Below are 26078 nucleotides of genomic sequence, written 5' to 3' on the forward strand. Positions count from 1 at the left end.
GCCTTGTGATCTTGGGAAGCCATCGTATTTTTAGGTTCCGTGAAAAGAAGTCATGGGAACACATTTTTAATATCATTGATTTAAATTATCGCAAAATATAGATATATCATTTTCGTTGAATTGTCGTACTCGATATAATAATCATGGAAACAAAATTTCCATTCGGACATGGTACCGGAAATGATCGTTACCATGAAATTAGAATGCCTGCATGCATTTTGATTGGCATAGTGATGGTGTGATGGCTCCATTGTCTTGGTGTAGGATATAGGTCAGTGGCCAGGGTACGTCATAATAAAAACAAAATGTATCATAAGTGCCCCATCTAGGTGGTTATGGGTTTGACATCTTTTGAAATTCATCTCTTGACAAATTTTAATCAGCAGTTCTCTTATTATAATGTTTGTAAAAATTATAAAAATGTATAGATTAATTTCCAAGATTTTAGGGTACATAATTTTCCCCTTCGTACCCTGTGGCAGAAACTCTGGTGGTAGAGTGTTCGCCTGAGGTGCAAGTAGTCGGAGGATGGTCTGCCATCATTGGACTTGATTTTTTCACAACCAATATATGTATCCTAGGTCATGGTGTGTATTGTCCTGCCTATGGGAAAGTGCATATAATATTTAAAAGCACAAAATGTCCATTGGCAGGTTTCAATTCACATGGCATTTGATGCCTTTATGATGTTTAGAAAGAGCCTGAATGTGAAGGCAGTGGGTTTCCGATCCTTGTTTGTCAACCAAATGTTAAAATAACCATATGTTAGACACCAGATGGCCAGAGTTTGAAATATGCTGAGGTGTCGTCAAAGAAACATTCCTTTGGTTTCCCCAATGTCTTTTATTAAGCTAAGCAGTAATTCTGTTTTGTTTCAGATGATCTCGGAAATATTCTTGGCATCAGTTTAAAAGTGTATTCTTCACTACCAAAGGATATATGGTGAGACAGTATGACAGCATGAGTTTATATATAGAGATTATTACACAAGCTTGTTTGTCGAACTGATTTTATGAAACGAGTGTCAGGATTTTTGTATTGCCTGACCGAGAGCGAGGTCAGTTCTTAATAATAAAATTTTCTTTGCGTCTATACACTTTACGGCAATCTGAATGGTCCAGAGGTGTTACTTTTTTTTTTTATATCTCGATGAACCCCAAAAATTTAAGCCACACCTACTAGCCCCCCCCCCCCCAAACTGACTCGCACTACTTTTGTGCAACAAGCTGGATTATTCAGGCAGCCATATTTAGATATTTTGAAGAAAACACACGTGAAAGATACAAAAACAATAAAAAAAAAAAATTATGATAAATTAATGGAAATACTACATCAGAGTAGATATGCATATGCATTGATTAAAAAACCCAAAACCTCTTCTGTAATCTTGATATGAGACTCTGTCAGTGGCAAAATAAATGCAGGAAACTTCACACCTGTAACTTACACATGTACTTGTAATCGTTGTTCTACAGCTGTTGGCAAAAATTAAAAGGTTCCCCCGACGCAATAAATGTGACACGTTCCCTTGATTCACATTCATAAAATATAAACTAAACACAAATGGGACAATTCCTTCCAATATAACTAAATGATCCATAAAAATGCACAGAGCAGCTAGAGGAAATGGCGTTGCTTATCAAAATTATGTCAAGTTACTAAATGATGTCATTTAAAAAAATCACCTTATTCAAATAATAGTGAATGAACATTTGCATGCTTATGTGATATAAGTATCAATGAAATTTACACAGTACTACAGGCATATTTAAAGCTAAACAAAATAAATTCAGTTATGTATTGTTAAAGTATGTGTACAAATTTAATTAAAAGATATGACTGCAATTTTTTGGTTCATGCAAATATGGACCAAAAAACCGGATGAATTTTTGTATTACCCTCTACGTGGAGTCATACAGTGTGCACATTGTTTTTTCAGTTCATACTTGTATGAACCAAAAAATAACATATCGTATTGTAATTTCAATTCATATTTACTAAATGATTTAATTTTTCAAATTAAAATATTTTTTCTAACATAGTCAGATGCATTACCGTAGTAATCTTGAAATGAAGAATTTCCATTAGCAATTAGGAAAGTTTTTAATTCTGAAAATTAGAAGCATCATGCATCCAGTTTATTGCTATTTTAGGGAGACATAATTTTTTTTTTTTTTTTTAAATTGCATTAAAATAAGTCGTGAATGGTTGTTCAATTTACCAGGAGGTTTACCAAATGTCAAGAAAGACAAGAACAATACTTTGTTACTAGAAGAAAACTAAACCAAAACATAAATTTGTATTATTTAAAATACACATACATGAATCACTACAAGAACAGTTAAAGGGACAGACCGTAGTTTTTAAACACTAAGGCATATTTTTCACTATTAGAGCCATTTATGATCACTGTAATCAAACATTACTTTTATTGCTTAGATTATCCATTTCCCTACGACCGAAGTGTTTTTGGTCATCCTGGTGTATCTTAATACCACAAAATGCATTTTTCATATTTTTAAAAACACACGTGCATCTGAGAAGTAATGATTATGAAGTCACGTTTTAGTCTATTTTTAAGGGTATTTCAATGTCACAGACTCTTGTTTCACTCTGTTGTATCCGAATTTGTTACAAGTTTGTAAATTAACCAAACTTAGTGTCCATTTTTACGGTTTGAAACTAGGGTCTAGGTAAAAAATATATACCTCAGTGTTTAAAAACTTAGGGTATGTCCCTTTAAGTGAATGAATAAAAACATATCACTGTGTGTGTAAGTTCAAGGATTTTGAGCTAATAACAATGGGAATTGTAAACTTGATAACTGTGTTGTAACCTTTAGGTTACCTAGCCCATAATTTATAGTAACCTATTGACTCAGTCTTTTAAATTTATTTCTTCATGCAAAGATAAAGACGATGATAGCTATTGATGAGGTCTTTGAAAATATTTCTAATTGCAAAAAATAAAGCAGCTGACCAATTGCTATTAACTCAATCTTTGAAAACATTTTCTAATTGCAAACATGAGGCAGCTGACCAATTGCTATTTACTCAGTCTTTGAAAATAATTTTAATTGCAAAGATAAAGAAGCTGACTGATTCCTGTTGCCTCAGTCTTTGAAAAAAGATTGAGATACGAATGAATACCAGTAAATGAATGAACAAACACATGAGTAAAGGAAATGATCTTTAATGTTCACTTTTTCACAGACAGGACCACACATATCATATCCTTTGACGGTTGGGATGGGGGGAAAACAGGGGTTTCAGTCCTATGATCAAAACACCTCAGATGAGCACTCTACGAACTTGTGCCAGGTCCCACCTCTTGATTTCATACTGTGGAACGTCTTTGAGAAGTCTTTGCTCTCATCTGTAGTTATAGGATAGAGCTATCCTATGAAACACAACAATGAAAAATATTTCATGGTCTGTCAAATGGTTGCACTTAACAAGGGGAGTTGATAATATATGACATATTAATTAATCCAAATTGGTGATGTGAAGTAATCAGACAGCTATTTCAGATTGATATTTTGTCAAAACCTTCAATATAAAAGCTATCTTGTTACTTTGTAGTGTTATCTTATATTATATAATAATTCATATTAAATAATAAATAAACATGGCAAATATGATAATGTAGTTTACATGTAGTTTATTATAAAATGGTTAAATAAAGAAGTTACATTTTTAGCCATCTTTATTCGTGTCAAATAATAGTTTATTTACTGAATGGATGAGACTATGAGACTCGTATATGGTCATGTGGGATGGAAAAAAGTACACCCTCAGTGGTGGAAATTTAGACACAAGCCTCATTCTATGTCGTAACTTCCACCACCTTAAGTGTATTATTTGTATCCCACATGACCGCATATCATGGTGTCTTATAGTCTACTATATGCTCACCATATTTCTGCGATTATTTGGTGGGTTTCTCTTATTTCAGGAGGCCTGTAATCGTCAGTGTATGGAAGTCGTCGTGTAGCGACTGTTGGATTTCCTGGAGTCCAGAAATGCTTGTGTGCAATCACAATCTACAAATGACAATTCCTTTGGAGTTCTACAAGCTGGGCACGAAGAGACGTGGGTTTGTATCAACATTTTGTTTACCCGAAACATTTCTTGGTGTAACCCACAAATAAAGTTGCGTCTGCAGTGGTCATGCAGTGCTGGCCCCATGATTATAGAACGTCTATACTCAAGAAGCTAATAAAGTCTAGAGTCTCAGGTCTTTGAATGATATGCTGTTTTTTATTCCCAATTTTGTAGTAAAAAATTCCCAATCAATGTAAATAATTCAAATTTCTTCTTATTATATAAAGGCGTATTTTGAAAACAATACATAAGACTAGATATTAATGTGAATAAATACCAGTATATGTATAGTATTAGTCTTTTTGATTCTAAAAAAGGCTTACTAAGATTTTTTAAACTGAAAATTCCAATTAAAAAAAAAAAGTACACTAAAATCCCCAAAGTCAAAGCCATTAGTGTCAAGTCAAATTTTAGAAATAAAACCCTACATCATTTACATGGTCATGATGAGTTACCTAAAAACGAAATGGGGTACCTGGAGTTGTTTTTTCATTCTCAGAGACCTTGAGACTTTGACGTCATGGCAGTGCCATACAAATTGCATGCGTGTGACGTCATTAAAGATTGAGTCTAGAGTTTCATAAGCACGGGGCCTGGCCTGACCTGACATGGCATGCATTTTGAAATTTACACCAGCACAGTTCCCTGTCAGTCATGCTGCTGATCTCCCCTTGTTAGTCCCCTACTGGTCCATCTGGGGGACACTATGGTTTTCGTCTGTCCTTTTGTCTGTCTATCAGTCACCATATACTATATAATACTTTATTTTTGCGTGAAATTTATTTTCGCGTTTTTTGTGTTTGAATAAAATTCGTGAAAATAAATTCCACGCGAAATTAAAGGCTGACAAAAATTGGACATTTAAAAAAATAAATGAAAAGTAGTCTCATTTAATCAGACCCGAGTCGGGCCGAGATCTTGTTAGTTTCCATTTCATGGGACTACTAGTAACAATGTAACACTTAAAACTTTAAATTAAAAAAACAAAACCCCCCCCAAAACAATATATGTAAGTACAGAAAAATATATTATAAGATAATAAACGATACTACATTTTGTATGGTTTTCTTTCGTAAGTGATGGCGATGAAAGCAACACGTGTTTAAAAAACGGAAGTAAACATCACAGTATGTTAAAATGTGGAACTAAAATAATCCGGGATGGGCTTCTACACTGAAACTATACTCATAGTTCATATTGGGCCTTTACATTAAAGGTTTGCCTGTTGATCAATCACAAACCATAGTGAAAAAGTATTTTGACAGTAATAAATATTGTTTAAATCAAACTTGAGCTGGCATTGTGCCTTCACATTTTTTGTTTTGTTTTTGGGTTCGTTTTTTATAGTACGTTTGAGGATTACTAAAAGGCGCACAGGGTAGCCTGAGCACCTTGCGTAAGCTTACCGTATTTTGTAAATAATAAAAGTCAAAATTATTTACTTCAGTACTGGTACTTTAGTTTGAGTTTATTTTGTTGGGAGAAGGCATGGTGCATTCGTGAAAATAAATGCTCGTGAACTGACTCATTTTCATTAAATTGCGAAAATGTCATCTTGCAAAAATAAAGTATTTTACAGTAGTTATCCAAAGTTTTTTTTAACCAGTGCCTACTGATATTGAGCTGATATTTTGTGTATGGCTTTATCATGTTCTGTTACATTACGTATAAGCATTGACTTACGTGGCAATTTACCCATTTATCACAGAGTTATGGCCCATGAACTTAGGAGATACAAACATTTGTTTTCCAGACATTTGTTTTGCAATGCCTCAAGATTTTGTGTGTTGCTGTTTTCAAAGAGTTATGGCTCTTAAGCTTACGAGATATGATAATTTGTTGGGCCCTGTAGGGGACATGTATTGATTTAGCAGTACTCTCAGAATGCTTGTTATATACTGAACAGCACTGAAAACGCAGAAGTAAATTTTTCCCTTTTAATATTTTCAACGTTAAACATATAATACATTCAGGAACAAAAAAGTACATAATATAGCATGTTGGTGTGTTTTGTTTATACTGTGCACAAATTATTGTTACATACGCTTTGGATGGCTTTAAGGGGATGATCACAATTTATACGTCGTGGTTGAGAGTTTTTCGATCAGGATTTCATGCACCAACTTACCGGCCTCGGTGGCGTCGTGGCAGGTCATCGGTCTACAGGCTGGTAGGTACTGGGTTCGGATCCCAGTCGAGGCATAGGATTTTTAATCCAGATACCGACTCCAAACCCTGAGTGAGTGCTCCACAAGGCTCAATGGGTAGGTGTAAACCACTTGCACCGACCAGTGATCCATAACTGGTTCAACAAAGGCCATGGTTTGTGCTATCCTGCCTGTGGGAAGCGCAAATAAAAGATCCCTTGCTGCCTGTCGTAAAAGAAGAGTAGCCTATGTGGCGACAGCGGGTTTCCTCTAAAAACAGTGTCAGAATGACCATATGTTTGACGTCCAATAGCCGATGATAAGATTAAAAATCAATTTTTTTGTTGTTGTTCGCGACGTAATCCCAATGCAAGTACCGTACCAGTGGATTAGCGGCAACATAAAACTAAGAAGTTAAACATGTCACTTGATTAATAAATCCCAATTAAATAAACATAAATATGAGTTTTGTGTTTATTTATGAACCAACTGTCAAACAAAATGCCACCAAAGAATTGTTCTACCTTAACTTTAGAACAACGAGTAGAAGTTGACAGGAAGTCGGAGAAAGATCATTTATGTGCTAGAAAATATTGGGGGTATTGGAATTAACAAAGGAAATCGATCTGTTACAACAGTTAATAATGATATTTTATAGTGAAATATGTTAGGGTCTCAATTGAATATTTTGGGACCTCTATGTAAAGGCCACCTGTCCTTAACGGCCACTTTCTGTTGGTCCCTTGAGTGGTTGATATATGCAAGTTCGACTGTATATGAAGAGTTCAGGTGCTAAAAATGATAAACGCCATTTTATCCCAAAACCAACTTTTACTATCATTCAAGTCGTTTATGTTCTGATTTTTCATGCTTGCTTTTCAAAATTCCGTTACCAGTACTTGACTTATTTCAGCTTGAGATCGCCCATTGTGGACTTGATATGTTTTACATAGAAAGCATAACAAAAAACACTCTTTTGCAGACGATTATTAAAATAGGTTTATCGGTTGTTGCATCTGAACTCTTCATATGTCAGATTTTCCAAATGCTTGACATCTAATAGTTGATGCTTAATAAATCATTGTCCTCTAGTGAAGCTGTTGGACAAAAGAAACTTTCGACTATTCTATATTGCAGAGATGCAGTGGGCCAGTACTTTGTATTCCTGGGTGTGAAGCACCTCCTCATCTCACACCTGTTGACGAGCACCCGCTTCGGTGTCGTGTCGTCGCCCGTCTGCCTCCTCCTCTTCTACTTCTCACTGGCGGGCATCTTCACCTCCACCCTCATCATCTACGGCATGAGTCAGGATGTGCAGGCGGATGCCAAGAAGAGTGACTTTGCCATCGAGGACACCGAGTGGAGGACCATTCACATCGGAATGAGCATTTCCATCCTGTTGTCGTGGATGATGGAGCTGGTCGTCAAGAACATCAAGCCCATCAACATGGACAAAGATTTCGAGTTCTGCGGCCTGCAGGAGCTGAAGCTTTACAGATACACCAAAGAGAAAGAAAAGAACCCAGAAGAACATGAAGATAACAATGACTATGATGATGAAGATGATGATTATGATGATTATGATGATTATGATCATGATGGTGGTAAGTACATGGCAACGTCTGGACGTATAAAGCCGGTCGGGGTGAGTGAAGGCCATGGTGGCTCTCTGGCGTCAGTCGCCGTCGACATCAGCAGACTGCCTCTGAAGGAATTCACCACTCACATGATAAGCGATGTCCACGCGTCGCTCCTCCTCAGCGCCGAGGGGGGCAAGGGAACAGAGGAGTTTGTGGATGAGGTCGACCAGTGGCACCATTTTCTCCAACAGAGACTTCTCAAAGAAATGAAACATATCCTCAAGTCGGAGGCGGACGGTGGTGGTAACGAAGAATGGCAGACAGGCAAGCAGGTCGTGTGCAAGTCGGAGGTGGACGGTGGCATTAACGAAGAACGGCGGACGGGCGAGCGGGTCGTGTGCCTGGTCGTCTGCAAGGACTGCAGCTGCTTGTTCTGCCAACAGGTTCACATGACCATCAGGCGGGACTGTTGCTTCCTGCTCGACATGCTCATGAAGGCCGTGCTGCGGTCGTGCCACGACTGTCTGGTGAGGAAGAAGACGAACTCGGCCAAGAACAAAAGCATATCCCGTGTGGTGGACGCCGTCAAGACGGTCAGCACTTACATCATAGAGCAGCTCCAGTACACAAGCGGCCTGGACAGCATCGACCTCGACCTGATGAACATCCCCCTGAAGAAGACCTCCTCCCGGGACTCCTGGAAGCGCCAGCAGCAGAAGGGCAGAGGCCGGAAGAACAGCGAATCGTTGGCGCACATCTTTGTGAAGGGGATCGTAGGTCTGGCGGTGGACGAACTACAGAAGGTGATGAACATTGAGATGACCTCGCTGCCTCCACAGGAATTGGCTGCGCACAACAATGCCAACATTGACACCTTCCTCGTGGATCTGATCGACGATCTGTACACACATCTGTCTGTGTTTCTGTATCAGCAGGTGCAGCACAAGCTGGATATTGGCGGCCTTGCCACTATGGTGGAGAACTGGCTGCAGGCATTCGAACAGAAGATCTCCAATGCCGTTAACAGTAGGTTCCTGCCGACGGCGAATGCAGCCGGGGAGATACTTCCGGAGGCGTTTTATAGTCTCAGGGTGAACACGTCGGCCATGGTTTCGGAAATAGTTACCAATGACTACTTGGAGAATTTCCAGCTTTGTGGGTGCCACGGCAGAGACCGAGCATGTGCGGGTTTGTCCCTCTCCAAGGAGCAGTCGGGCAGGTTTGTGGTCCTGTCCAAGAGTGACATGTCTCTTGAGAGGACGGCGTCAAGAAACGACATCATAAGACACACGATGACCAGTGACAACTGCGGCTGCATGCACTGCAAGCAGCTGAGAAGACGCGTTCGGAGAGACTGTACGTTTGTGCTTGCGGTGATCGTGAAAGCGGTGCTGAGGTGCTGCTATGAGTGCCTGGTGGAATACAACAAGAAGAATGCGGGCAACTACTGGAAGGTGAAGGACATTGTCAACGCTGTGGAGACGATCTGTTCCAACATCATAGAGCAGTTCCAGAGCGAAGACTCCTACAGGGAGATAACCCCAACCAGCAATTGCTGCGAGGCAGGAGTGAAGAAGGCAGCCGCGGGGGCGAACTTCAACACTGTGGCGCACATTTTCCTCAGCGGAGTCATCACCGTGTCTGTCTGCAAGCTGCAGAGAGACCTCGTGGAAGAACTGGAACTGTTGTCTCCCCTGGCACCCTGTCTGGTGTGCGACGCGGATGACTTCATAGGCAGCACTGGCAACTTCGCCGAGAACTATATCGCCCACATGTACACCATGCTGACGCAGTACTTGTACACTCACTACAGAGAGACGTTCGACCTCCAGGCAGCTGTGAAGATGTGCAAGCAGTGGCTGGATGGGCTGCAGAAGGAAGTGCTGAGACAGGTGACGGAGAACCTATCCACGAAGGGACAGAAAATGTCTGTGAAGGGACAGAACCTGTCCGTGAAGGGAGAGAAGGCACCGAAAAGTGATGACGTAACGTCCAAAGGTCCGAAACTGGCCTTCACACGGGGGAAGGAACCCTACAGCTACAGCGACATGATAAGACATGTGATTCAGACCGAGGGCTGCAACTGCTTCTACTGCCAGCAAATCAACAGGAAGCTGTTTATGAATTGCATCCCGGTCCTGGAGAGGACCATCAAGGACTGTCAAAGCTGCGTCCAGCAGGTCAACTTCAATGACCAGTTTCAATCCATCTGGAACAAGGATGTTGACAGCATGCACACAATCTGCGCACACATCATCCAGTGGATCAAAGATCCAGACCAACACACAGATGTGGTTTCGGATGCCAAGTATAAAGCCTTTAAAGGATGGGACAGTTCCAAGGCGATAGTAGGAATACCTAATAGGGTAAAGCCAGTGCAGAATTTTGAAGAGTCTACTATTCCCGTTGCTGGGCTGGCGAGAAAGAAAAGACCCGTAAATGCGACCCTGGACGAAAACGTTGCCTGGCTGGTTAACGATGTCATCGAAGCGTCGGAGTTCGAGATAAGCTACGACGTCGTGGAGACAAGCCAGGTGCGCGAGCTGTGTGGCGAGGCCACCGAGCAGGCTCTGGGTGAGACTTGGGACTTCTACCAGACGCCTCCATACACCTTCACCGCCTTCCTCATCCAGCAGAAGGCCATCTGCAGACTCACCGCGCTGGCCAGGCTTGCAAAGCCGGACGTGCACATCCCCACTGTTGTCAGACAGAACTTCTCGTACGCGCTGTTCGCCGAGACAGAGCACCACTTTGCGGGCCCAGACACGCTGGCGTCGGAGGCATGGCTCAACAGGCTGCTGGAGGAGTTGGGCCTCGTGAACAGGTTCGTGACCACCGTCAAGACCGTCATCACCTACCGCAGCATTGTGAACCACATCGCCCGCTTCATCAACTACGAGACGGCCCACGTGGTGGCGGCATGTATTGACCAGGCGTGCCGCATGCTGGCAGGGCCGCAGCGATTGCCCCCCAACCAGCTGGCGGTGAGCATCTTGCGGGGAGGGGGCAGCACCAATTACGCGGCACACGTCACCGAGCTGAAGGAAGTGGTGATCCAGACACAGGTGGAGTGCGACCAGGCCACGCAGGCGTGCTTCTCGCGCATAAAGAGAGGGATCGCGGAGATCATCGAGGAAAGTTTGGCAGAGTTTGCCAGCAGCGAGGAAGATGAGGGCGGGCAGTCAGATTCAATCGACAAGTACAGTCTCAGTTACAGCCTGGCCTCAGAGGTATGTAATTAGTAATACATCAGTGTGTGCTAGTTTGTCTGGTCACAGTCACAGCCTGGACTTGGAGGTATGTAATTAGTAATACATCGGTGTGTTCTAGTCGCAGTAACACCTTGAACCCTGTGGACTTGGATGTATGTAATTAGTAATACATCAGTGTGTGCTAGTGGGTCTGGTCACAGTTACAGCCTGGCCTCAGAGGTATGTAATTAGTAATACATCAGTGTGTGCTAGTGGGTCTGGTCACAGTCACAGCCTGGCCTCAGAGGTATGTAATTAGTAATACATCAGTGTGTGCTAGTGGGTCTGGTCACAGTTACAGCCTGGCCCTCAGAGGTATGTAATTAGTAATACATCGGTGTGTGCTAGTTTGTCTGGTCACAGTCACAGCCTGGCCTCAGAGGTATGTAATTAGTAATACATCAGTGTCTGCTAGTGGGTCTGGTCACAGTTACAGCCTGGCCTCAGAGGTATGTAATTAGTAATACATCAGTGTGTGCTAGTTTGTCTGGTCACAGTCACAACCTGGACTTGGAGGCATGTAATTAGTAATACATCGGTGTGTGCCAGTGGACACACCGGTGGGTCCGGTCACAGTGACAGCCTGGCCTCAGAGGTATGTAATTAGTAATACATCAGTGTGTGCTAGTTTGTCTGGTCACAGTGACAGCCTGGCCTCAGAGGTATGTAATTAGTAATACATCAGTGTGTGCTAGTTTGTCTGGTCACAGTTACAGCCTGGCCTCAGAGGTATGTAATTAGTAATACATCAGTGTGTGCTAGTTTGTCTGGTCACAGTTACAGCCTGGACTTGGAGGTATGTAATTAGTAATACATCAGTGTGTGCTAGTTTGTCTGGTCACAGTTACAGCCTGGCCTCAGAGGTATGTAATTAGTAATACATCAGTGTGTGCTAGTTTGTCTGGTCACAGTGACAGCCTGGCCTCAGAGGTATGTAATTAGTAATACATCAGTGTGTGCTAGTTTGTCTGGTCACAGTTACAGCCTGGCCTCAGAGGTATGTAATTAGTAATACATCAGTGTGTGCTAGTTTGTCTGGTCACAGTCACAGCCTGGACTTGGATGTATGTAATTAGTAATACATCAGTGTGTGCTAGTTTGTCTGGTCACAGTCACAGCCTGGACTTGGATGTATGTAATACATCAGTGTGTGCTAGTTTGTCTGGTCACAGTCACAGCCTGGACTTGGATGTATGTAATTAGTAATACATCAGTGTGTGCTAGTTTGTCTGGTCACAGTCACAGCCTGGACTTGGATGTATGTAATTAGTAATACATCAGTGTGTGCTAGTTTGTCTGGTCACAGTCACAGCCTGGACTTGGATGTATGTAATTAGTAATACATCAGTGTGTGCTAGTTTGTCTGGTCACAGTCACAGCCTGGACTTGGATGTATGTAATTAGTAATACATCAGTGTGTGCTAGTTTGTCTGGTCACAGTCACAGCCTGGACTTGGATGTATGTAATTAGTAATACATCAGTGTGTGCTAGTTTGTCTGGTCACAGTCACAGCCTGGACTTGGATGTATGTAATTAGTAATACATCAGTGTGTGCTAGTTTGTCTGGTCACAGTCACAGCCTGGCCTCAGAGGTATGTAATTAGTAATACATCAGTGTGTGCTAGTGGGTCTGGTCACAGTTACAGCCTGGCCTCAGAGGTATGTAATTAGTAATACATCAGTGTGTGCTAGTTTGTCTGGTCACAGTCACAGCCTGGACTTGGAGGTATGTAATTAGTAATACATCGGTGTGTGCCAGTGGACACACCGGTGGGTCCGGTCACAGTGACAGCCTGGCCTCAGAGGTATGTAATTAGTAATACATCACAGCCTGTGCTAGTAATTAGTAATACATCAGTGTGTGCTGGTCACAGTGACAGCCTGGCCTCAGAGGTATGTAATTAGTAATACATCAGTATGTGCTAGTGGGTCTGGTCACAGTTACAGCCTGGCCTCAGAGGTATGTAATTAGTAATACATCAGTGTGTGCTAGTTTGTCTGGTCACAGTTACAGCCTGGCCTCAGAGGTATGTAATTAGTAATACATCAGTGTGTGCTAGTTTGTCTGGTCACAGTTACAGCCTGGCCTCAGAGGTATGTAATTAGTAATACATCAGTGTGTGCTAGTTTGTCTGGTCACAGTTACAGCCTGGCCTCAGAGGTATGTAATTAGTAATACATCAGTGTGTGCTAGTTTGTCTGGTCACAGTTACAGCCTGGCCTCAGAGGTATGTAATTAGTAATACATCAGTGTGTGCTAGTTTGTCTGGTCACAGTTACAGCCTGGCCTCAGAGGTATGTAATTAGTAATACATCAGTGTGTGCTAGTTTGTCTGGTCACAGTTACAGCCTGGCCTCAGAGGTATGTAATTAGTAATACATCAGTGTGTGCTAGTTTGTCTGGTCACAGTTACAGCCTGGCCTCAGAGGTATGTAATTAGTAATACATCAGTGTGTGCTAGTTTGTCTGGTCACAGTTACAGCCTGGCCTCAGAGGTATGTAATTAGTAATACATCAGTGTGTGCTAGTTTGTCTGGTCACAGTGACAGCCTGGCCTCAGAGGTATGTAATTAGTAATACATCAGTGTGTGCTAGTTTGTCTGGTCACAGTGACAGCCTGGCCTCAGAGGTATGTAATTAGTAATACATCAGTGTGTGCTAGTTTGTCTGGTCACAGTTACAGCCTGGCCTCAGAGGTATGTAATTAGTAATACATCAGTGTGTGCTAGTTTGTCTGGTCACAGTCACAGCCTGGACTTGGAGGTATGTAATTAGTAATACATCGGTGTGTGCCAGTGGACTCACCGGTGGGTCCGGTCACAGTGACAGCCTGGCCTCAGAGGTATGTAATTAGTAATACATCGGTGTGTTCTAGTCTCAGTCATACCTTGAACCGTGTGGACTTGGATGTATGTAATTAGTAATACATCAGTGTGTGCTAGTGGGTCTGGTCACAGTTACAGCCTGGCCTCAGAGGTATGTAATTAGTAATACATCAGTGTGTGCTAGTTTGTCTGGTCACAGTTACAGCCTGGCCTCAGAGGTATGTAATTAGTAATACATCAGTGTGTGCTAGTTTGTCTGGTCACAGTTACAGCCTGGCCTCAGAGGTATGTAATTAGTAATACATCAGTGTGTGCTAGTTTGTCTGGTCACAGTCACAGCCTGGCCTCAGAGGTATGTAATTAGTAATACATCAGTGTGTGCTAGTGGGTCTGGTCACAGTTACAGCCTGGCCTCAGAGGTATGTAATTAGTAATACATCAGTGTGTGCTAGTTTGTCTGGTCACAGTCACAGCCTGGACTTGGAGGTATGTAATTAGTAATACATCAGTGTGTGCTAGTTTGTCTGGTCACAGTCACAGCCTGGACTTGGAGGTATGTAATTAGTAATACATCAGTGTGTGCTAGTTTGTCTGGTCACAGTTACAGCCTGGACTTGGATGTATGTAATTAGTAATACATCAGTGTGTGCTAGTTTGTCTGGTCACAGTCACAGCCTGGACTTGGAGGTATGTAATTAGTAATACATCAGTGTGTGCTAGTTTGTCTGGTCACAGTCACAGCCTGGACTTGGATGTATGTAATTAGTAATACATCAGTGTGTGCTAGTTTGTCTGGTCACAGTCACAGCCTGGACTTGGAGGTATGTAATTAGTAATACATCAGTGTGTGCTAGTTTGTCTGGTCACAGTCACAGCCTGGACTTGGAGGCATGTAATTAGTAATACATCAGTGTGTGCTAGTTTGTCTGGTCACAGTCACAGCCTGGACTTGGAGGCATGTAATTAGTAATACATCAGTGTGTGCTAGTTTGTCTGGTCACAGTCACAGCCTGGACTTGGAGGTATGTAATTAGTAATACATCAGTGTGTGCTAGTTTGTCTGGTCACAGTCACAGCCTGGACTTGGAGGCATGTAATTAGTAATACATCGGTGTGTGCCAGTGGACACACCGGTGGGTCTGGTCACAGTGACAGCCTGGCCTCAGAGGTATGTAATTAGTAATACATCAGTGTGTGCTAGTGGGTCTGGTCACAGTTACAGCCTGGCCTCAGAGGTATGTAATTAGTAATACATCAGTGTGTGCTAGTGGGTCTGGTCACAGTTACAGCCTGGACTTGGAGGTATGTAATTAGTAATACATCAGTGTGTGCTAGTTTGTCTGGTCACAGTTACAGCCTGTCCTCAGAGATATGTAATTAGTAATACATCAGTGTGTGCTAGTGGGTCTGGTCACAGTCACAGCCTGGCCTCTGAGGTATGTAATTAGTAATACATCAGTGTGTGCTAGTGGGTCTGGTCGCAGTTACAGCCTGGCCTCAGAGGTATGTAATTAGTAATACATCAGTGTGTGCTAGTGGGTCTGGTCGCAGTTACAGCCTGGACTTGGAGGTATGTAATTAGTAATATATCAGTGTGTTCAGTGTTACAAATACGATCAATTGCATTGGTAATCATAAAACTAAAAATGATGAACGACAGTGACCTCAATAATCAGTTTGTAATAAGTTACAAAGGAGATAATTGAATCATGAACTTGTTCACAAAAATATAAATATGATTTCTATATTTTTACTGTAACTAAAATACAGTGAAAATATGACTTCACCAAATATTACTTTTATGGTTTCTGTAGATCTGTATATTTGATAGCTACATGTATGTATATAATAAATGGTTTGACTTGTGTTTCTGTCTCTACTTTATAGCAAACCCTGATGTTCGACATAAAAGATCTCAGCAAAGGTAAACATTGTTTTATATGTCTCCAAGTTAATTCCACCAACACGCTTTTTGCCACAGGATATGTACAGTGTAAAATTATGTACCCTAAAATCTTGGCAATTAATGGATGTACATTAAAGTACTCTTATAATGAACTGGAAGGGACCATGATAGTTAGTTCATGATAGTAGTACGTAGTTCGTTGTACACATTTGAAGAAGTTGGCTGTTTTCATTTCCAAAGTCGGCCACATTGGATTTTTCTCATTTACACCATACATATTTAGCAGACACATATTTTAACACAATTTATTGTCCACTTTATCCCCTAATTGACAGCACTCTACTAACTGAAAAACAAACATTCTTTGATCTGTTCTGTGTTTGCTGCACTGCAGTTTTTGCTTTAAGTAATATTTCATTTATGTTCGGTTCGTTGTATACACACTAATTTACACTGAAATTCACAGTTCGGGACAAAATATTTAGTTTGTTTTGAAAGTTCATTCGTTACACATACTTCATTCTATATATTAAAATGAATTAATAATATATAGTGTGAAGAAAACAGGACTTTACAATCAGTCAGTTACATGCAGTAGTTTGTTGTAAGCATGTTCGTTAGAAGTGTACTTTACTGTATAGTCTGTGTGACATTAGATAGAATATGGTAATAGACCTGCTGTTCATACTGTCGAAGTGTATAAAATACAGGGTCAGAGTTAATTAAAAACAGTAAGAGCTCAATTATGGTCATTTTTATTGTTATTACTTCCCTCAGATTATTTCCTGGCAGAAAGTCGGATGATGAAATGGTTGTTTATGATAGTAATTTGAAGGTGTGTAATAAAATCAAAATGGACTATATGATTAAGTGCCCCTATTATTAGGTACATAATGGGTTTGTAGCGAACATTTTGTTCAGTATCGCGTCGCGAAACGCGATGCAGTTTCCGGCTATCGCTACACAATATTAAAACGTATCGCTAAATATCGCGATGCATATTTTTGACAGTATTAAATTTTGAAGATCGTCCTTAACCCCCAAATATTCCACTGATAACATGTTAAATCTATCACTGTAATGAACTATTTATCTAGGTGTAGATTTCCAAGTTTCATCAGATATTTTCTTTTTTGCAACCCTCCGATTAGGAGCACAGCTTTTACGTGGTAAAACGGCTGTTCAGATATCCACCCACCGATAGACACCATAACATTATGACATTTAGCTCTTAGGTTACGAAGGGGGCGTCTAAAGATTGGATTCGTGAAGTGTAATTACGATGTCTACTAGAATAGTTTATTAAAATTATACCTATCTTTCTTACAAATAACATTTTTCAAAGTGAATAATCTTAACAAAAAATAAATAAATACTCTGTAAAAAAAGTTTTACATTATTGAATTTGACTGATAGAAAAAACACTTCGCGCTTCCACGACATAGGCCAAACGATAGGTAATGCGATAACCAGTGCTATTCCTGTGGCGAATGCCTTTGAAGTAAATATTTTTCAACAATTTGCAAACAAAAAATCATGTCATTTTAAAAAAAATAATTACGTGAATCTTTGACAAGAATAATTTTTAAGACAAGGTGAAATTAGTTAGCACATCGTATAGCGCATATAGTTTTGAAATGACCCCTTAATCGACCGTCTATTCCCTATAATTTTGACGTCACGCAGCAAACGTAGTTCGAGCAAGATTGTTTTAAAAAACAATGGTGACAAAAAAGAGAACTGTGCAAGCTGTTACATTTTCTACAGCTGAAAAGTGGTTAAAGGAGCCTGATTTAAAACCAGGTTACAGAGCCAGGTGCACTAAAGCGCGATCAGGTTATTAAACATATGAAGTCTGAGCAGCATAATAAAGCAATGCATATCAACATGGGCCCACTTTCTCCTACAGAACTCTATAAAGAAACAACAATAGGAAAGAGTATGGTAAATGCCGAAACGGAAGAGAGAGCACATGTTAACAAACTGGTTGATATATGTTATATGATGGCAAAAGAAGAAATACCTTTCAGCAAGTTCCAGAGCCTTGCAAAGCTTGAAATTAGGCACAATGTACCTCTAGGGCAGACATACATCATTGAGTTAAAGTGCAAGGAGATTACTGACCTGATAGGAACAGTAATGGAAACTGAATTTCTGACTTTGCTGAGGAAAGCAAGATATATATCAGTATTGTGTGATGGGTCAACAGATGTCTCTAATGTAGAAAAAGAGCTTATCTATGTCACATTTGTTGCCGATGGCACCACCACAACAAAATTACTTGCATTGCATGATGTCAAGTATGCAGATGCTGTTGGTCTAACAGAGCTCTTGTTGGCCGTTTTTAAGTGGGCTGAACTTGATGTGAAGAGAAAGCTTATGGGATTCTGTTCTGATGGGGCCAGTGTCAATATGGGCAGGGCAGGTGGTGTGGCAGTTCGATTAGCAAGAGATATACCAGCACCGTGGTTAGTAGTCATCCACTGTGTCAGCCACAGGTTTGAGCTTGCTATAAAGGATGCCTTCAAGGGCACTGGAGCAGATGTTGTCCTTGAAATGCTCCTGGCCATCTATTTGCTCTATGAAAAAAGCAACAAACGTCTACAGGAACTGAACATACTTGGCGAAATTATGCAGGAACAAGTCCATAAGCCATGTAAGGCAAATGGCACCAGGTGGATCCAACACAAAAGCAGAGCATGCACAGTCTTTCTGCAGAATTATGCTGTCATTGTGGCCCACCTAGAGGCCCAGACAGCTGATCAGTCCAATGTCCCTGCTGTTGACAAAGCACATTTGAAGGGTCATCTCAAAACACTCAAGAGCCTGAAATTTGTATTGTACCTTCTGTACATGAAGACACTGCTTGTACCACTGGCAACAATCTCCACTAATCTACAAAAATCCAGTATTGACTTGCTGTATGTATCTTCATGTTTGGAGCAACTGTACTCAACACTAGATGAACTCAGAAATGACGCAGCGATGCCAACAGCTGCTACACTGGGGCCGCTTGCTCAAGTCCTTGAACAGGCTGAGGAAAATCCCACAAACATAATTTTTAAGGAAGTTCACCTAAGCCAAGGTACAGCACCTGGAATTGTTGTGAATGCTTTCAAAGCTCAGATGCCTGTCATAGCAGACAAGATGAAGGACTGTCTGGTGCACCGCTTTCATGACATGGAACATGACAAAAAAATTGTATGCCTGAAGCTTCTTGATAAAACAATCTGGCCCAAACAGAAAGAAAATCTGGCTAAATTTGGGATTGATATCTTAAATACTTTTATTGAGGAGTTCCACCCACTACTTGATGCTAATGGCGTAGATGTAGATGACGTGCACACGGAGTGTGCAAACTTCAAAACTTTCTGGCTTAGGAATCTTGTTCACATGTCAAAAGCCAATCTTTGGGAAACTGTTCTCCGGAACTACACCGACACTTACCCCAACTTGATCCATGACATCAATGTGCTGATGGCCTATCCAGGTAAGATATTGGAGTATGTCTATCAGGAAACATTTTCTGTTAAAGGGGCAGTCCTGACTTTTAAGCTGTATCAAGAGTTCCATCAGTTCCCTCATCAAAATGAATACATTTCCTACTGGTTTTGCGATTTCTTACTGTAACATGTTTCAAATACAAAGGGAAATACCTGTGAATACATTTGGAAGTTCCAATAACCCAGTAATTTCAAATTTCGTGTGTCGGTTGGAAGAAAAAGGTAAATTGATACGTACAAAATTATTTTTGGCAAAAATCGACACTGGTCTCCTACAAAACATTATCATGACCAAAAATGTATTGGATATACATATGTTGATATTTTGAACAAGAAAATGTAAGTAAATTGTAATTTTATTAATTATAACGGTTTATATTAACCAAAAACAAAGTCGGGACTGCCTCTTTAAATTAAATATAGACCTAGTTTGATGTAATCTTAATATGTATGTATATAATATAAAAGTTCAAATTAACCTAATTGTTACAATCAGTGACTAGACTAGAGCTAGAGCTGATTGCTTACACCCATATAGACAACAACACAATATTTATTTTAACAAGACAATTTATTCACTAAATATTTGTGAATCTGGAACAATGACAATTTGATGAGATTACAGTGTTTACACTGACAACAAAAACCAGTGTCATATTTAAAATAAATCCGAGTTCTAAGATGGGATCATTTCTTTCAGTCTCTAATGCAGTTGTCGAAAGAGGTTTTTCTACAATGGGTCGAGTCAAGACAGATCACAGAAATCGTCTACAAGAGAAAATGCTGGAGCAATTGATGCGGATATCGTTGGAAGGCCCTGGATTGGATAGCTTCAACCCAAAAGCGACGACAGATCTGTTCTTCTCTTCACGTCGCCATCCAAATGTCAAACCATATGGGAAGCGTCCCAACTCTGTGGACACTGTTGCATCGAAGAGACCAAACATTGCTTGCGAGTCATGCTCCAACACTGAGTTTACTGAATGACTCTAAATTTAATTCTGTTCTTTGGGGTTCTGAACTAGAAATGTCACTAAAAGTTGATATAAAGGTTGCAAAAACTATTTTGTTCATATTTAATATACCATACTAATGTTACAGAAATCGCTAATCAAAATAAGTGATTGCTAATCAATTTTAAAATTGATTCGCGACTGTCGCTAATCAAATTTTTTAAAACAAAATGTTCCCTGGTTTGAAATGTGTTGAAATTGGATGATGATCTTTCCATTGTAATTTTCATGGTTATTTATTATTATTTAGGAGGGATGTAGCCAGGTGGTAAAGCGTTCGCTTGATGCGTGGTCGGTCTAGGATCGATCCCCATCGGTGGACCCATTGAGCTATTTCTCGTTCCAGCCAGTGCTCCACAATTGGTATGTACTGTCCTGTCTGGGAAGGTGCATATAAAAGATCCCTTGCTGCTAATCGAAAAAGAGTAGCCCATGAAGTGGCCACAGCGGGTTTCCTCTCTCAATATCTGTGTGGTCCTTAACCATATGTCTGATGCGATATAACTGTAAATAAAATGTGTTGAGTGTGTAGTTAAATAAAACATTTCCTTCCTTCCTTTCTCATGGTTATTTATGATGGCTTTTCCTTAATGAATGTCATAATGATAATATATGGCGGTCTTTCCATTATAAATTTCATTATGATACTTACTGATGGTTTTTGCCTTGTACACATCTCATTATGGTAATTCGTGGTGGCATTTTAGGTACATAAATCTCATGATAATTTGTAATGGACTTTCCTTTATCAAGCTGATCATCTGGAAGAATATACAGACCTCACCATGAAAACAATTGAGGAGTGTGATTAATTGTGCCCGTCTCTTAGATTATGGAGAGTCATTTAAGATGATATCTTATTGAATACTGAGTAAAAACAAAGTCTGTTTGAACCACTGAATTTTTGTTAACATTTTGTTAATATACTATCAATATGATCAGGAGAAGACTAATTACCCTCCAACCCACTCCACCCCATCAAACCCCCTCCCCTCCAACCCCACCCCCTCCAACCCACTCCACCCCTCCACCCCCTCCAACCCACTCCACCCCCAACCCCTCCAACCTACTCCACCCCCACCCCCGCTCCACTCCAACCCCTCCACCAAGCAGTCATACAATTATATTCATATAATATAAATTATCAAATGTTTGACATACAAAAGCCGATGTTGAATAAATCGGTGTGCTCTAGTGGTGTTAAACAAATTAAAAAAATAATAATTATATCTCAGATGCAGTGCACCTTGCTATTAATGTGGAAAATGTAGTTAGTTGAGCCACTATATGTTAAAATTACCAATAGTTGATGATGAGTAAATCAATGTGCTCTAGTTGTGTTGTTAAATAAAACAACCTTCAACTTTTAACTTAAACCAAGGTAGTATTTAACTCCTTTTTTTCTGGTTTTCTTTTCTCTCTCGCTCTCTCTTTTTTTTTTTAAACTTCTACTAGATCTTCAGCCTCTGACGAACTACATGCAGCACACTCAAACACAGTTGGCGAAGACTGACATAGAGAATTTGGAGAAGCAGCTGCAGAAGATTACCCGGAATCACCGGGATTGCATGGCTGTAAACGTGCAGAACATTGTCGACTCATACTATGTGATGAACGAGGTGCCTATCGGCTACACAGAGGAGGAACTGTACATCGCCGAGTGGGCCATGACGAAGACCCTCAAGAAGCGGCTACCTGTCAAGTTGAAGTGGTTCGTCCTCTTTCTGCTGTTCGCCACCACGTCCACCATGATATGCTTCTTTGTGCTCAAGGGAGCGGCGTTGACCACCCCGCAGGCCAAGGAGTGGGTGTGTCTGGCCGTGATCAATGTCGCGATATATGGCTTGGTCTTCGAGCCTCTGAAAGTGCTCATCATGAACGTGTACAGGGATACATGGCCATATTATTGATGATAGCTATAATGATGTTATGGTGATGCATGGTGAATACATCATTATGCATAAGTGTATTCTTGATGAATGTTGTAAGGTTTGCTCTTTGAACCTCTGAATGTCATCGTTATGCATGAGTACATATGCCTGTGGCCGTATTCTTGATAAATGTTGTAAGGTATGCTATTTGAACCTTACAAAGGCATCGGTAATACACCTGTACATATGCATGTGGCCGTATTATGGATAAATGTAAGGTTTGTTCATTGAAGCTCTGAATGTCATCGTTATGCACGAGTACATTTGCATGTTGCCTTATTCTTGATAACAATGTTCTCATACAGTGGTTTGGTCTTTGGACCGTAGAAAGTTCATGAATGAGTGTAAATGCACATGGCCACATATTTGATTAATGTCACAATATTCCATTTAGTCTTTGAACCTCTAAAGGTATTTGTTACGAGTGAATTACAGACACACATGGCCAAATATTTTATTAACATTAAGATTTCAGTTTTAGTCTTTGAACCTTTGTAAGTCCTCGCTAAGAATGCCAATATTCAATCTATTCTTTAAACCTCAGAAGTCTTTGTGTTAAAAAATGTAGTCACACTTGGCCGTATTTATTTTAATGATGTGATATTACGTTTAGTCTTTGAACCTCTGAGAGTCATCATTATTAATTTGGCCATATATCTGGTAAGTATGTTCCATTTTACACTGAACTGGGGTCTCAGTTCATTTGAAATTGTTGGAATTAGTGGTGATAGCGTGAGGCCATGTTATGTGTGTGGGCGTATGGGCATGGTATATGATCCACGGTGGCTACTGGAGGCAGATGGGGGCGGGTGTTGGGCTAAAAGAGGGGTCCACTGTTTGTCATTGAAGAAAGGTTTATACAGTGACAGCTGACCATTGAAATAGATGTTTGTTTCAAACTTGGATGTGCAAAGAAACATATTTACACATTCAGGAGGGACACTTGCACTCTCATTCACGGTCTCTCTATAGTGAAATGTTCACATTGACTGGACTGTCTGTATATCACCTTCACAGGGTTTGAAAAATTGTGCTGTTAGAGGCACAGTACAATTATTGCCTTAGAAGGGCATGGGATCAGAAGAGCACCACGGCAATGGCAAATTAAGAAGAACTTTGTGGGGCAGGAAAGCAGAAAAAGCAATACATGAAAAGAAAAACAAAACAATTATAATAATAACACAGAAGACCAACTACGATTTGGTGTATTTAGGGACATCGAAGGCAAGAGTGGATGAAGGGTGAATTTGAGAGGGCATAATTTATGGCAAACATTGAGGGCATGTTGACAACTACCATAGTGCCGTTGTCGAATTCAGACCGTCTTCACACTCCTCATAAGTCAGTTCAAGCTGATTGAACAGGGAAGAGATGGATGGTGTTGGAAATGAAGTGGATTGCACGTTGATTAAATGGGGAAGAGGTGGATGGTGTGGGGAATGAAGTGGATTGCAAGCTGATTGAACAGGGAAAGAGGTGGATGGTGTGAGGGAATGAAGTGGATTGCAAGATTATTAAATGGAAGAGGTGGATGATGTGGGGAATGAAGTGGACTGCAAGATGATTGAACAGGGAAGAGGTGGATGATGTGGGGAATGAAGTGGACTGCAAGCTGATTGAACAGGGAAGCGGTGGATGGTGTCGGGAATGAAGTGGATTGCAAGCTGATTGAACAGGGAAAGAGGTGGATGGTGTGAGGAAATAAAGTGGATTGCAAGATTATTCAATGGAAGAGGTGAATGATGTGGGGAATGAAGTGGACTGCAAGATAATTGAACAGGGAAGAGGTGGATGATGTGGGGAATGAAGTGGAATGTGTGTGGATAGATATTAAAGAGATTTAAGAAGTGGATTGAATCGGCTTGAGGGATCAGTTTGAACTTTAAGTATTGAAACAGTGGGCAGAGGAAGGATTAGTGAATGGTAGTAAGAGAAAAGAGGTGGATTGACTGGATGGTTGTTAGGGAGGATATGTGAATAGACTGGATGGTTGAGAGGAACAGATGGATTGATTGGATGGTTGTGACGAAGATGTGAATAGACTGGATGGTTATGAGAAACAGATGGATTGACTGGATGGTTGTGATGGAGATGTGAATAGACTGGATGGTTGTGAGGAACAGATGGATTGATTGGATGGCTGTGATGAAGATGAGAATTGACTGGATGGTTATGAGAAACAGATGGATTGACTGGATGGTTAAGAGGAACAGATGGATTGACTGGATGGTTGTTAGGGAGAAGAGGTGGATTGACTGGATGGTTGTTAGGGATATAGATATATAATAGTGATGCCGCTTAATAGATGTAAGGGTTCATTTTCACCCAAGTAACCATATAACATACTTGACAATGAACTGGCATGGTATTGTGTAAGGATGTTTGCCCTGTGGAAATGGTGTGATAATGGCATAGTTGTTAAATATGATTTAACAAATATATATTTTTGCAGATTAAGAGATTCTAGTGTATAGTGTATGTATATACTGATGCAAAATTGTATTATATGTTATTTACAATATTGTTTGCACCTAAATTGCAAGTGACCAATTTATTTATTTATGATTTATGCTTCACTTTCTTCATGACTTCATGATATATATTACCTTGTTTGTTGACAGATGACATTTATTTAATTATGTACACTGATTATAATTAAATTATTTTCAAACATAATACCAGCTTCAGTGATGTGGTGGTCAAGCTTTAAAGTGGATAGGTATTGAGTTTGTGTCCCACCTGAGGCAATGGGGTACTTTAAGTCTAGTACTGGCTCCAACCCAGAGTGAGTGCCCTACTGCTAGGCTCAATGGGAAGGTGTAAGGCCATATACACTGAGTTTCACCCATTTCACGGGTGCGATTATCGGTGTCTCCCGAGTGTATAACCCCACTTAGGAGATGGTTACGTGGCAGACACTGTGCAGCTTCTGTGTACCCCGGGTTATACTGAGATAGCTCAACTGACAGCAAGCGTGCAGCACGGCCCTGTCACAATAGTCCCATACCGAAAGGGAAATAGGCTACTGCAGCTTCACCATTCATCTCATTGTCATATGTTTATGTGGTAGTGGTTTTTTAAAAATAATTTAAATGGGGGTTGGTTGAACCCTTACATTTTCAGCTTGCAGGGGCGGGACATAGCTCAGTGGTAAAGCGCTCACTTGATGTGCGGTCGGTCCAGGATAGATCCTCGTTGGTGGGCCCATTGGGCTATTTCTCATTCCAGCCAGTGCACCACGACTGATATATCAAAGGCTGTGGTATGTGCTATCCTGTTTGTGGAAATGGAGCATATAAAAGATTGCTTGCTACTAATGGAACAAATGTAGCGGGTTTCCTCTCTAAGACTATGTCAAAATTACCAAATGTTTGACATCCAATAGTCGATGATTAATAAATCAATGTGCTCCAGTGGTGTCGTTAAACAAAACAAACTTTAACTTTTACTAGCTGCTACTCTTCACAAACATAAGAATTTACTCGTTTTCAGATTTAATATTAGAAACTTTTGTTTGGATAATACCTGTATCGAAAATAAGAAAAATGTTCAATTATGTCCAAATTGTGAAAACATTGATCAAGATATAAATAAAACAACACTCACCTAAATTGAATAATGTCGACTGCTCATGAAGTCTAAAATATTTTTATTTTTCGATTTTTATTTATTCTACTATTATACAAACGGATTTCCAACTGATATTAAATATAATTAACAAAATATAATTTGAAACTCCATAAGCAGACATTTTTTTCTTTAGAAAATTTGTTATTCCAACACAAAGTTTGTTTTCTTTATATGTCAAACCAAACGG

General features: G+C 40.4%; 1 protein-coding gene across 3 annotated transcripts in view; it reads left to right on the forward strand.

Moving 5' to 3' along the window:
- LOC121376831 overlaps positions 1-25497 on the forward strand; it is a 39056-nt gene extending 13559 nt beyond the window's left edge. For 2 of the 3 annotated variants that reach the window (XM_041504613.1, XM_041504614.1), the window contains exons 5-9: positions 879-942; positions 3955-4095; positions 7388-11060; positions 15796-15832; positions 21786-25497. In XM_041504613.1, coding sequence (XP_041360547.1) covers positions 879-942; positions 3955-4095; positions 7388-11060; positions 15796-15832; positions 21786-22240 — 4370 coding nt within the window. In that variant the 3' untranslated portion in view covers positions 22241-25497. Of the gene's footprint in view, positions 1-878; positions 943-3954; positions 4096-7387; positions 11061-15795; positions 15833-20017; positions 20382-21785 lie in introns of those variants that run through there. The other variant, XM_041504615.1, reaches the window with a different exon arrangement.
- Positions 25498-26078: the final 581 nt, after the last annotated feature.

The sequence above is a fragment of the Gigantopelta aegis genome, chromosome 7 (assembly GCF_016097555.1).
Source record: "Gigantopelta aegis isolate Gae_Host chromosome 7, Gae_host_genome, whole genome shotgun sequence".
NCBI classification, from domain to species: Eukaryota; Metazoa; Mollusca; class Gastropoda; order Neomphalida; family Peltospiridae; genus Gigantopelta; species Gigantopelta aegis.